The sequence below is a fragment of the Rhinolophus sinicus genome, chromosome 2 (genome assembly GCF_057876585.1).
Source record: "Rhinolophus sinicus isolate RSI-liver-muscle chromosome 2, RSI-T2T, whole genome shotgun sequence".
Lineage (NCBI taxonomy): Eukaryota > Metazoa > Chordata > Mammalia > Chiroptera > Rhinolophidae > Rhinolophus > Rhinolophus sinicus.
The window spans coordinates 45,834,125-45,847,844 of record NC_142502.1 but is presented as its reverse complement, the minus strand read 5'-3'; the positions used below and the strand labels follow the sequence as shown (position 1 = coordinate 45,847,844).

At 34.7% G+C, this 13,720-nt stretch overlaps 1 protein-coding gene across 3 annotated transcripts in view; it reads right to left on the bottom strand.

The window, feature by feature from the left end:
- The window catches only part of AK9 (adenylate kinase 9), a 110,101-nt gene that overhangs the window by 57,726 nt on the left and 38,655 nt on the right, over positions 1–13,720 (bottom strand). For all 3 annotated transcript variants that reach the window (XM_074333408.2, XM_074333407.2, XM_074333409.2), the window contains exons 13-17: positions 10,750–10,894; positions 6,612–6,719; positions 6,419–6,517; positions 3,731–3,814; positions 2,157–2,296 (exon numbers count right to left, since the gene is read on the bottom strand). In XM_074333408.2, the coding sequence (XP_074189509.2) occupies positions 2,157–2,296; positions 3,731–3,814; positions 6,419–6,517; positions 6,612–6,719; positions 10,750–10,894 (576 nt within the window). The remainder of the gene's footprint in view (positions 1–2,156; positions 2,297–3,730; positions 3,815–6,418; positions 6,518–6,611; positions 6,720–10,749; positions 10,895–13,720) is intronic.

Sequence of the window (13,720 nt, the reverse complement as noted above, 5' to 3'; positions counted from 1 at the left end):
AATTCTCAATTAAACATTTATATTTCTTCTTTGATGAAATAATCTGTTTACATCTTTTGCCTGCTTTTATGTTGTGATATTAGATTTTCCTTGATTTGTAAGAAATCTTTATATTAAGGAATTAATTTCATTTTATTATAAATCTTTCTCCAGTTTGACCTTTGCCCTAAAATTTTGATTTTCATAATTTTTTTTATAGAGAATCATTATTAAGTATCCCCTCTATTGAGATTTTGCTTTAACAGTTCTTCCACTGCATTTACTCCCTGAGTACTTGACCATTCTAAGATCATTTCAATATCACTACACTTTCTTCTAGTTAAAAAAATGCCATTTTTACATTTAACTTATTAATGTATATGAAGTTTATTTTAATTTTGATATAAGGTGAGAATCTAAATTAGTTTCCCTGAATAGTTAATTTTATCAACAGTATTAAATAATTCTTCCTTTCCTTTTTGGATTGTGATGTAAACTTTAACACATACTCAATTTATTATCTGTATTGAGGTCTGTTTCTGTATCTTCTCCATGCATTTCAACACATTTTACTAGCTGGTAGAGCAAGTCTCTCTCTATTATAATTTGCCAAACTGTTCTTACCTAGTCTCAACTCTTGGTTCTTCCCAATCAATGGTAGAGTTATTTTGTCAGTTCCCAAAATATATTGAGATTTTTATTAGAATTGCATCAATCTATAAGTTAATTTGAGAAAGACATCAAACAATGTTGTCTTTATATGTAAAAAATTAGTAACTAACTAGTTACTTTTTGAAAATAGGTTTCCTACTCACAGAGTAGAAACGGATGACAGGTTTCTGTTCTCTTGAGACACAATCTCATATGAGCTTTGATGTCAAAAGCTCATGTGATTTAAACTCCCCTACAGTCTCAGAGTCACAGTTTACCATCTAAAAACATTATATATGTTCCTTTAGCAGAAGCATTTTAGTAGTACTCCCTGTAGATTTGTATCCTCCAGAACAAACTCTGAAGGGAATCGAGAAATTTTTCAGTGAAGGGCAAGGATGGGACTTCCACAGGGCCACAGATTCCCTCACTTGCATATCTCCCGCCTCCCCGCCCCACCCCCATGCTTTGTTTCACATCCCAGGCAGAGCTGACAGCCCCTGCCTTTGTGAAATTCCTACATCTTGTACTATTCTATTTACCACTAAGCACAGAATTCAATGATTGGATTATCCGTCAGCCTTCCCCCACCTGAGAGATAACTCCTTAAAGGGAAGTTATGATTCATCTGCAGATCCCTACGATCTAGCACAGCACAGGGCAAACAGTAGGTGCTCAGAGTGATGACAGAACAACCAGGTGAGACGCAGAGGAAGTTGAAAGATCTCTACTGGAAGCTCAGAGGGGGACAGCAACTTGCCTTGGGTATAGCCTGGGGCTCGTGGAGACCACCCAGTGTGTTACAGAGTGGTTCTATACTCTCACAGAATAGTTTTTTTTTTTTTCCTTCTCACATAATAATTGCAAATTGCACCATTTTCAATTTACACAGAAATATAGGAGAAGTTCATTGAGAGTCCAAAACTGATTTGTTCTCTGACTTTGCTCTGAATGCTTACTCAAGGTCTCCATACAAAGCAGACCCCTACGGATATCTTGTTCTTTATAAACAAAAGATAAGCATTCTGATTTGCCATCAGTAGGACATAGTATCTGAGGCTTTATTTTCCCCTCAGATTGGAAACTAACTTGTGTCTATCCATCTCCATTATGAATACACATTCCCAGTGATTGGATGAAATTATCTGTGGAGCAACATTTGTCTCGGTTTACAACTAATTAGCTCATAGATGAAATATCTAGCTTTGGTATTGGCTTCATTCGTACCATCTTTTAACCAAGTGAACTGAATTAAAGACAATAACAGTTAAGGAAGAATTAATTTCATAGCTATGAAATTATACTGCATAACTGTTGATAAGTGAAAATTTACCAAAGAGCATAAGCAACTGTTCTCTGGGGTACATTACACATAACAATGTTGACTATAAAATGTACATGCATTTGAAGGCTATAGATTTCAGTACTATCAAAGGAGACTCTAAATTAATTACATATATATAAAAGGTTAATTTTCTCAGTTACTGCTAAATTAATGATAAAAACGAACAGCCTGGATTTCTTACCTCTTCTAGGACTTCCTCTAATATTTCAGCATGTTTCTCATATGGCTGTTCAAAGTTCATATTCTTTGTCATTTTCACAGTCTCTTTTATCATGGAAAGAACCTCTGGATGATCTGCAGTTACCTCTTCTATTGAGTCTTCTATTGAGTTTAAAGTAAAATAAGTTAATAAACTAATGCCGTTAATAACTTTAGTGGACAATTCTATTTGCAATAGAGTATGATTGTTAATACGTGACAATCTTTGTGTTACTGTAGCACATGATAAAAGAAAGGGGAAACAGACAAGGGAAGAAATGTCAGGTCAGGAAGCACAAAATATCAGAAAAGTGGCTTAAAGCCAGTGCATCAGAATGAAAGTGAATGAGGTGAGAAGTCATGTCAGGCAGGAGTCAAAACCAGGAAGCCAGGGAGAAGAGGTGGGGACCAAAGAATTCCAGGAGTCAAGCTAAAACACAAGCAGCTAGGGAATGATCAGATGGCCACTTCCGATTGTAAGCATGAGACGACAAGGGACAGTAAGAGGACAGGAGGTAGGCAAGTTGGAGGAAACAGAAGAAAGGGTGACGAAGGCTGGTTTCTCAAGTGTTACACTGGGTTCTGGCCCTCGCTGCACGCTGCATGTCTCCTTACAAGGCTGAGCGGGCTCACAGGCTGCATGACGACGTACACGAGACAAGAGACGGGCAGCTCCACCCGATTCTGCTCTGTCTTTCCTACTGTGCTCCCTGAGGCACTGCCCCAAGGTTCCATGTGTCAGGGTCTCCTGCCAGAGCCCAACTGATCCCAGCCCAGAAAACCCCCAATGGGCCTTTGAAGAGCAGCGTCCAGGTGCCCTCCCTGCCGTGAAACGAGAAGTCTGTTCTCAGTGATGGAGAGATCCGGCAGTTCCTGGACAACCAGAATGGAAGAGGCAAGAAGTCATGGTCTTCCTGTAGCGTTGGGAAGGGGGGCATGGAGAGGCAGAAATAGCCAGATACTAAATGTGCTAGAAGCTGCTAGTTTTCTACCCAATGTCCCTTCTCCTCTTGCTTAGTAACAGAACCCTGATTTTGTTGGGGTCAGCACTGTGCCCAACTTAAAACAAAAACAAAAAACCAACTTCCAACTTCTGTTATAGCTTGCATGGCCCATAGATAAGATGCCAGCAGAATTTTTTGAGGGGCAAGTCTTCCTCCCATCTCTTTAAACAGGAATCACTCAGCTGGGGGAAGTGCCAGTTTTGTCCCTTGCCTTTTCTTCCTTCCTGTTAGGTGCAGTGATATGATGGCTGGAGCACCAGCAGCCACACTGTAAATTGTTCTGGTAGCCACATGCCAGGGATGGCAGAACAGAAAGATAGATCTCCTGTATTCCCAATGTTCTTTTTCACGAAAACAATATAGTACATGTTCTTTTTTCTGTGTTCATGCACATCTAACTGTTTACAATAGAGTAGCCTTTAAGGTAGAGTAAGTTGGATATTAACAATGCTTTTTTAAAAAATGACCTTTCTCCTCCAAAATTCTGAAGGCACTATTTTTGCTTTTTAGATCCACAATCTAAGAGAACCAAATTACTCAACTATTAATTTACCTTTTTTTGAAGCCAGATTTAGATCTTGACTAATGTCCTGAGATCTTCTTTTAATCATAGACGTTTCACTGGTTTCTTTTTCATCTGTGAATAAACATTGTCAACACCTAAATAACAGCATTAAACTGTAGGTGATTCCCAAAGAAGATTACGGTATGTATGGGTCCAGGGACCCAGGACTCATGTTCTTAATTTATTTTTTAATTAAAGCTTATTACAGTGACAATTGTTAGTAAAGTTACATAAGTTTCAGGTGTACAATTCTGTAAAACATTATCTATATCTCACATTGTGTGTTCACCACCCAGAGTCAGTTCTCTTTCCACCACCATATATTTGATCCCTTTTACCCTCATCTACCACCCTCCTCCCCTCTTACCCTCTTGTAACCACTATCATATTGTCTGTGTCTATGAGCTTTTGTTTCTTTATTTGTTTGCATTGTTCTTTTGTTGTTTTCAGTTTTATATACCACATATCAGTGAAATCATATGGTTCTTGGCTTTTTCTGTCCGACTTACTTCACTTAGCATAATAATCTCAAGATCCATCCATGTTGTCGCAAATGGCACTATTTCATCTTTTCTTAATTTTTTAAATTAAAATGATAACCATAATAATCAAATAGGTACACATATCTATCAGCAGTAGAAAATAAAGATAATAACTTAGTTAACCTGTAACAAAACCAAGAGTAATTTTAGTTTCATATAATGCCAGTGGGTCTAAATTGAAAAAAAAACAAACCTCAAGCTTTCCCTTCCCGAGGTAACTAACAGTGCCCTGGCTCCCAGAGGTAAGTGCTGTGCTTATCTCAGATACATGGGGTAGGGAGGGTGCCCTTCTAGCAGGGAACACTGGCAGTGCTGGCATCCCTGCAGCAGTAGGGAGAAGCACTGACAATTGCTTCTACCTCAGACTGCCTCCCCCAAGGATGGAACAGACAGCATGAGGCAGGGGCTATCTTAGTGTCCTGGTGCTGGCAATTCTGCAGCAGCAGAGATGGGGCTCCCAGATGTCACTTCGCCAAAAATGTAATATTGAAGGTCCTTCTGTGAAATGTGAAAAATGTGTGTGTGTGTGGTGGATGGGTGGGGGTGGGCCTGTGTGTATGTTGGCGGAAGAAGAGTGCCATACATAAGTTTCTGACTGCTCAGTTCAATTCCTAGTAGGCTTGAAATAAACAGCAGGCAAGCACACATCTGCCTGAATCAGGAGGAGGGAGCAAACCAAAAATATCAGCTCTACGTTATATAACACAAGAAATTACAGATGCACTTAAAAAGTAAATACAAAAAGGTTGGACCAATTAAAAAAAAGAATATAAATATATATTAAGTCTCTGGTTGAGAGAAGACGTTTTAAGCCTGAAAATAAATGAAAGAAATCAACAAAAGGAAAGTAATGATTTGACTACAAAAATATAAAAAATTCTTCTACTTCATAAACAGCAAGGTGATTTAAAGGAGAAACTCTCCAATTTGGAAAAAGAATATGAAAAGTAAGTGATTAATATAGAAAGCTTATATAGGAACCATATAACTGATACAACAATTTAGAAAAATGGGTTAAAAAAAAAGGTCACCTCAGAAAAGAAGAAACATAAATGGTTAACAAATATTAAAATTTTAAACTTCAGAAACAGTTAAAAAAAATTTAAAAATAGTATTTAAAGAGACAATACCAAGGAAACAAAAACATGTACTTTGTATATTACCAAGTGGAACATGGTTTGGAAGAACTTTTATGCAAAGCAACTTGACTCTGTCTATAGCTTCGTACTCATTAAACCAGTGACTTCACTTATGTCAACATGCAGACAAAACTTAAAGTAAAAAATTCATTGAAGCATTACTTTTAGTAGCAAACAAATCTGAAAAATAACTTGTTTCCAACATAAAGAACTAGTTAAAACTATTACCTACAAATAGGGAAATTGTATAGTAATTGAAAATGATGGAAGGAGAACTGACTCTGGGTTGGGAACACACAATGCAATATATAGATGACGTATTATAGAATTGTATACCTATATACGCATATAATTTTACTAACCAATGTCACCCCAATAAATTTAATAAAAATAAAAAGAAAATGAGGGTTAAAATATTTCCTAATAAAGTAATTTAATTAAAAATGTTACATTATAAATAAAAATAGGTAAAAATAGTTTACATTTATTAATATAAACATACTAGGTTTCAATTAGGTTAAACATATGTAAATATATTTAAACATATGTTACTATGTAAACATATTAGCTTTCGATTAGGTTAAAATATGAATAGAAAAATTTTATAAGGGTAAATAGTACCATTTAGCTGTGAAATGATAACATTTCACAGCTAAAACTCTAGGTTTATGATGGCTGGATTCTAACACAAAAGGAAGTAGCAAGCTTTTAAGAAAGAATTTGTTATAATGATTGTATTATGTTTAGAAACATTAAAAAATTTGGGGTGGTTCTAATCATATTAAGCGCCTCTGTCTCTACATTTTCTTCTTCATTCTAGTAAACCTAGTTTTGTTCTAGAGTTGTTCAGTTTAAATCTGTAAGAGAGGAACTAACTTTTTTCTCCTGAACTTTCCAATAAGGGGAATAGTTTAAGCTTCAATATCAACATGATAAAATATGAAATAAATGGAAATAAGAACCATAAGTGTGGCATTAACAGTTCATTTTGTTACCATCTTGACCAATTGTAGCATCTTGATCGATAACGGACTTCATTTTCGCTTCTTCACTGTCCTCTAAAAGGTTTTCTCTTTGGGATTCGAGAGTAAACACTGCAGTGAAAGAATAATATGATTTATCAGCTAATCTGTTTATATTAATATCAGGAAAGATTTGGCCACTAACAGCAGTAATATATTTCTTTACCATCTTCATCAAATGAGGAGGGCATCTCTTCTAAGCCTTTATCACTTGGGAAATTTTCATACTCTGGCATTTCAAATTCTGTTTCGAATTGTCTTAAAGCTGGCGCAGCTGAAAGATAGTAATTGGCTGTGTTAGCAAAAGATAGTTGGGGTCAGGACACAGGTATAGTGATTAAATCCTCTGCTTTAACGTCAGGAAGACTTGGGTGTGAGTTCTGACTCATTCAGCGTGGTTTGGTAAATCATTTGATCTCCTCGCCTCAATTTCTACTGCCCAAAATGAGGATCATCAAACCAAAAGCATTGTTGCAAGTATTAATAATGGATGTTAATACTTAGAAAATGCTTGGCACGCAGGAAGCCTGCACCATGTTAGCTGCCATCCTCTGTATTACTATAATTTTCTGCGTTAAAAAAAAAACCCTCAATATTCTCCACTGAAATTTTCTTAAAAATACATTGAAGTAAAATTCACTAGCAAAAATGTTCCAATTTTTTAAATGTTAAGAAAGGTTAACCCTGTTGTCAGATTTAGAATAATTTGTGAATTTGAAAAAGAAAGAGGCTTTACGTTTGCAGCCTATGAGAGACAGCATCTATTTCTATGTTCTGGTGGGAGAAGGCAATTTATGGAATGCTTTAAAATCTATGATTTTATGCCACAATGTGACATGAAAGGAATCACTATAGACTCCAAGAAACATTACAGAGCACTGTTCTTCCTCCAGGAGCCAGGCAGGCTACCTTCCTCTTTAATCTAGGTTTCTGTTTAATGTCTCTCTCCTCTTCAGAGGTCTTCCATCGTCATTCTAACACTCCAGCACCCCGACCGCTCTCATTGCCTGCCCCATTACCGTCTACATTTTTCTATGTTTACTTGTGTGTTTTTGCCCCTGTACTCTCTATTAAAATGTAACTACCACAAGGACAGGAGCTTCATGTCTGTAGCCCAGTGCCTAGAATCACATCTAACACCAAGTAGGTACTCTAGCATGTAGCTGAATGAATTAACAAATGCATTTCATCCAGCCTTAAATAGGGAATAACCAGCCATTTTAGTAGTCTGGTCATTATTCTCAAGCTTTAGCTTGTAGGTTGTCTAAGAGTATTTATAAAAATTTTGATTTTTCATTTTGAAGATAATATACTAAAAATATAAATTAATTCTGGACCATCTGGATGATCATTTGGATGGCATGTAATTTCAAAGCTCTTTTTGTTGTTTTTTTGTAATTCCTTGGGCACCATATTGAACTATTGTCTATAGGCTAATGAGAAAAAAGAGAGGCAGATTTATTAGGCAATAATGTGTTCTTACTTAGCAAAAGCTCAACATTGCCACGTAAAAAGAGATAATTTCCTTCCTATTTAAATAGTTTCAAGCATAGAAAATAATGGTAAGCTTCCTACTTTATGTAAAAAGTTAATGAAACCCTGAGAGCAAAATCTGACAAATAATAGCACAAAAAAGAAAATGTTATATACAATTACACTTATAAATATAGAAAAAAATCCTAGATTAAAAAACGAAAGAAAAAATATAAAAGTAATGACTAAGGTTTAGTTCAGAACTACAAAAATGGTTTAATTTGGAAAATACATTGGTATAATTGATCAAATCAATAGGTCAAAAGATTAAAAACTGATCATCTTGATAGATGCCAAGAAGGCATTTGAGAGTGTTCAACATCCATGCTAGATAAAAACACTTAATAACCTTATGGAGAAACCTTGGAAAGAATCCATTTAAACAGGCCCACTATCACTGCCACTATTTAACATCATTCTAGAACTGCTAGCACATAATTAGTCGAGAAAGGAAATAAGCATAAATAATGGGAAAAGAGGAGTTGAAACTATAATTCTTTTTCAAATGATATGACTGGCTATCTGCAAAAGTTAACAGACTCAACTAAAAATCTATCAGAACTAGAAAGTCAGTTTAATAATGTGGACAGTTACAAACAAATGTATAAATATTTAACAGTTTTCTAATATGCTGGTAATAACTACTTAGAAAATATAACAGAAAAATGATTACATTCAATAGTAACAAAATGACAAAATATCTAGGAATAAACTTATTAAGAGAAATGTAGGTAACACATGAAGAAAGCTACAAAATGTTAAGGAAGGATAAACTATTATACCAAAAAAATGGAGATTTCATCTGTCTGCATGAGAAGGCTTAATAGTAAAGATGCAAATTCTTGTCAAATTATTGTTGAATGTTAACATAATCATCCCACTGGGATTTGTTGTATTACAGAACTTGAAAAAATTCTACATGTATCCCAAAGCCTAGTACAGCTCCTGGCACACAGTAAGCATTCATTTTATGTAATAAGGGAAAGAATACTCAGCAATAATTTTAAGACAAAATGTTTTGTGAAGAAACTTGCATTACTAGTTTTAAATGCATCACAAAGCTTTAATAATTATATTTGTATTAAAGGCTGTACTAGAAAAATGAAGAGACTAGAAAATTCAGAAGTTTACACACACATATGAAATTAATATTAACAATGGCATTTCAAATCTCTGGTAAAATTATGGCTAATTTAGTAAATGTTATTTGTAAAATTGGTCCACCATTTTGGAAATAATGAATTTAGATCCCTATCTAACACACAATTTATTACAATAATTACATATTAATTAGAAAGAAGCATTATTTTGAAATGAGAGAATGCAATTTTGCACATATCATAGGATCACAATTAATCATTACAACATGAATAGAAAAAAGAGGGCTAGAGAGTGCATCAAATTCTTAACAGGGGACATCACTGGAGAGTAAGTATGAGTGAATCTTTTTTCCCATCTGCTCTTTCCAGTTTTCTGTGACCACTAGAGACAGCAGATAAGAGCACAGGCATCAAATTGAATCTCAATCACTTGCTGGCTGTCAATTGCAGACAAGTTACTACACCCTTTTGAGCCTTAGTTTCTTAGTCTACTAAAAGTAGAGATAAAAATACCTACTTCACAGGTGCATTATGAGAATTAAATATAGGGCAATGCATGCAATGCATTTAGCATAGCCCCGTCGTATAGTAAATGCCCAATAAATATTATCTATTGTTACTTTTGTAATGAGAAAAACTTCATTAGGAGAAGAATTTTGGAATTGAGGCAGTGATGCCCGTATTAGAGGACAGGACACTGCCATAGCTTCTGAAAATCCAAACAGTAATGGTTGAAGCTAGTCTAAAATTGCTGGAGTTAATCTCAAATTTTGGATCCAGATCTTAGAAAGTGAGAAAGATCCCATGTAGTGAACAGGAAGTGCTGCACTGAGGGTATCCCACCAAGAGGCGATGTTTACATTAAGCTACTTTCACATGTTCTAATGGGACTGGTTACAAGGGCGCCAACTATAGATATAAATTCTACCAAAGGCAATCAATGAATTTCAAAAACAGCCATGAAATAAGATCTCTCATTTTTCCTTTAGAAAAACAGAAAGAAAAAAAAACCCAACCCTTGTGTCTTCCTAAAATAGTATGTTGAAGAGTGAAATACAGAAGCAGCAGGATGGTCAATAGAAAGAACACTGGGATTTTGGAAATGAGGGTTCAAGTCTCAGCTATGCTACCAGCCCGGTGCAGGAAGTCATTTAACCTCCATGTGCCTCAGTTTCCCCATCTGTAAAGTTAGAGAATTGTTTCAATTGACCACTAAGGTTTCTTCCAGTTTCACCAATTGATAACATTTTGAATTTAAAATTGATATTCCCCAAACAAAAAGATTTAATTTACAATCAGAGCTGATACACAAGCCCCAAGCAACAACAATAGCAGCAACAACAGCAAACTCCATGAGTCAGTGGAGTAGTGGTGGTGTCACAATTGGTGCAGTTAAAGGTAAAAGTTCTGCTCAGTCACTGGCAAGTAAGCTGACTCATGAAAGTAAAGAAATTTAAACTTGGAAGCTCTTTCTGATTCCTTTCCTTAGAAGTCCAGAATTGAAATTTTTCTCTGTTTATGTATCAGGTTTATGTATACCCATTTCTTCAACTATTTATTAAGAGGCTACAATGTGCCAGGTGCCAGAGATATCAAGACGAGTGAACCAAGTCCTTGCCCTCAGGTAGCCAGTCTTAATCTTAAAAAACATATTTTAAAAAGATGGGTCACCTTGTTTTTCAGTTTCTAGTTCTGTGAGAAGCCGTTCTTTCACAGTTTTAATAGCTGCTTCAGTGGCCTCAGCTATAGTATTTTTTATTACTGTTTCAAGGGCTTCATCAAAACGTGGTTGAACAAGTTTGGCATAGTCAACTACCTGCAAAGAATATTTGAGAAAACCAAATAAGCACAAGTTACCATGAAATTTAACACATTGTTCATCTATCCCTACATCTCAAAAATTTTAATGCTGCTTGAAGTATGTTATTTTCAGAATTCACTGGGTTTTTGAGTACTTGCTTTCATAGAATTCAGTCACATTTTTCATGTAGGATTATATATTTACATATGTCATATAATATATATTCAAGTTACATACATATTTTTAAAGTCAATTTTGTGTGTATAATTTACATGTAAAAAAGGTACCCACTTTAAGTATACAGTTTTATGAGTTTTTACAAATATATACATATAATAACAACTACAAGCAAGATATTACCCCACAAAGTTCCCTCATGCTTCTTTATAGTCAGTTCCTGGCTTCTGGCAACCACTTACTGTTTTCTGAATTTCACATAAAGGGCACCATACAGTGTGTAATCTTTTCCAAGCTTTTCCCCTTTATCATAATGTTTTTGAGACCCATCAGTGTAATTGTATGTATCAGTAATCTGTTAGTTTTTTATTGTTGAGTAGTATTATTATATGAATATACCAATTTTTATTCTTTTAGTTATTGATGGACATTTGGGTTGTTTCCAGTTTTTGGCTGGAAACAAAGTAGTAACTAACATTTGTGAAGAAATCTTTTTGTGAACATATGTTTTCATTTCCCTTGGATAAATATCTAGGAGTGGAATTACTGGGTCATATGGTAAGTGTATATTTGACTTTACAATAAACCATTAAACTATTTCCAAAGTAGTTGAACTATTTTACTTCCCTACCAGCAATGTATGAAACTAGCAGTTACCCTACCTCATCACCAACTCTTGGTTTGTGAATCTTTTAAATTTTAACCGTTTTGAAGAAGTATTTCATTGTAGTTTAAATTTACATTTCCCTAGTCACTAGCAATTTTGAACTTCTTTTTATTTGCTTATCGGTCATTCACTTATCTTCTGTTTTTGAGCAAATGTCAACTTTTGCCCATTTAAAAAATTGGAATTTATATATATTCTGATATATATTATCAGGTAAATAATATACTTCATACTGAGTTGTTAGAAATCAATTTCTAGATGCCTTTTAAGTTTACATATTTCCATACTTCTAGATTCCATTTTGGCTTTTCTTCAAAATGCTTATATTACTTTACTCCATGCCAATAAATATATATCTACACCACCATTTTTTAGTAGATGCACAGTATTGTAATATATTAGGTGAATATATTACAATTTATTTAACTAAAATACCAATAATGTATATTTAGGTATACATGATTTTGCTATTATAAACTAGGCTATGATGAATACAGTTATGTATATATCTTTGTCTGATAGTTCCTTTAGGGAAACTCTATAAAATAGAATTGCCAGTTCAAATGATATACATGCATTTTCGGCTTTTATACATATTTCTAACTGCCTTCCCGAATGGGTATGCTCTCACCAGCAGTGTGTGAGAATGTCCTTTTCCCCATTTTAGTCACATACCAATATTGGGTGTCAACAATGATCCTTCAACTCTAATCATGAGATTGACAAGACATAACTGGTTTTTTGGTGTCTTTCTGTTTAATGGCTATTTTTATCTATTATTTTGTAAATCATCTGTTTGCTATTTTTTTCCATTGGGGCTTCATCTACATATTGATTTGTAAGAACTCTTTATGTGTTAAAATCATAATTCCTTTGTCTGAAACATGTTGTGATGGTTTTAAAACATGTCCACAAATCCTTTAACACTCCTCCCTTCAGAAGATGGAGTCTAATCCCCCCTCTTCAGTGTAGGCAGGACTTAGTGACTTGCTTTAAATGAAGAGGATGATGCATTTTTCACTAAAATATTCACGGGGATGTAAAGTACAGCATAGGGAATATAATCAATAATATTGTAATGAGTATGCATGGTGTGAGAAGAGTACTAGATTTATCAGGGTGATCACTTCGTGAATTATATAAATGTCTTATCATGTTTTGTACACCTGAAACTAACATAATACTGTACGTCATTTGCAGTTGAAAAATAAAAAAAATTATTTAAAAATGGGCAAGAGACTTGAACAAACACTTCAGAAAGCGAATATCTGAATGATAAATAAACATATAAAAAATGTTCAACCTTATTAGTTATCAGGGAAATGCTCATAACAAAAGTTGGCAGGAATGTGGAATAACAGAACTCTCATACATTGCTGATAGGACTACAAATCAGTAGAATAGTTTAGAAACCAGTTTGGCATTATCTATACAAATTGAACATATGCATATGACCCTGTGTCCCAGAAATTTTACCCCTAGATATAGCTCTGAAATATTTATAAAGATATGCACATGTGCACTGACAGGCATGTACAAGAACGTTTATAGCAATATTACTCATAATAACCCAAACTGGAATTAACCCAATTTTTATTGACATTCAAATGGACAAACAAATTATAATTCAATCAATATAATACAGTAAAACAATAGAAATGAATAAACTATAGTTATGTGCAACAACATGCACAAATAACATGCGTAAATATCACAATCATAATGTTAAGTGAAAGAAGTCAGGCACCAAGAACATACATTGTTTAAGCCCATAAAGTTAAAAGAAAAAAGTGCCAAATTAACCTATGGTATTTGGATGTAGGTTTCCATGGTAAAACCATAAAAGTACAGAAGTGAATACCATAAAGTTCAGGGCAGTGGTTACCTTCGTGGAAGGAATAAGAGGACTGGCATTGGGAAGAGGCCTGAGGGGGCTTCTGGGGTGCTGGCAACATTCCATATTTGACCTGGGTGGTGGTTACATGAGGGTTTGTTTT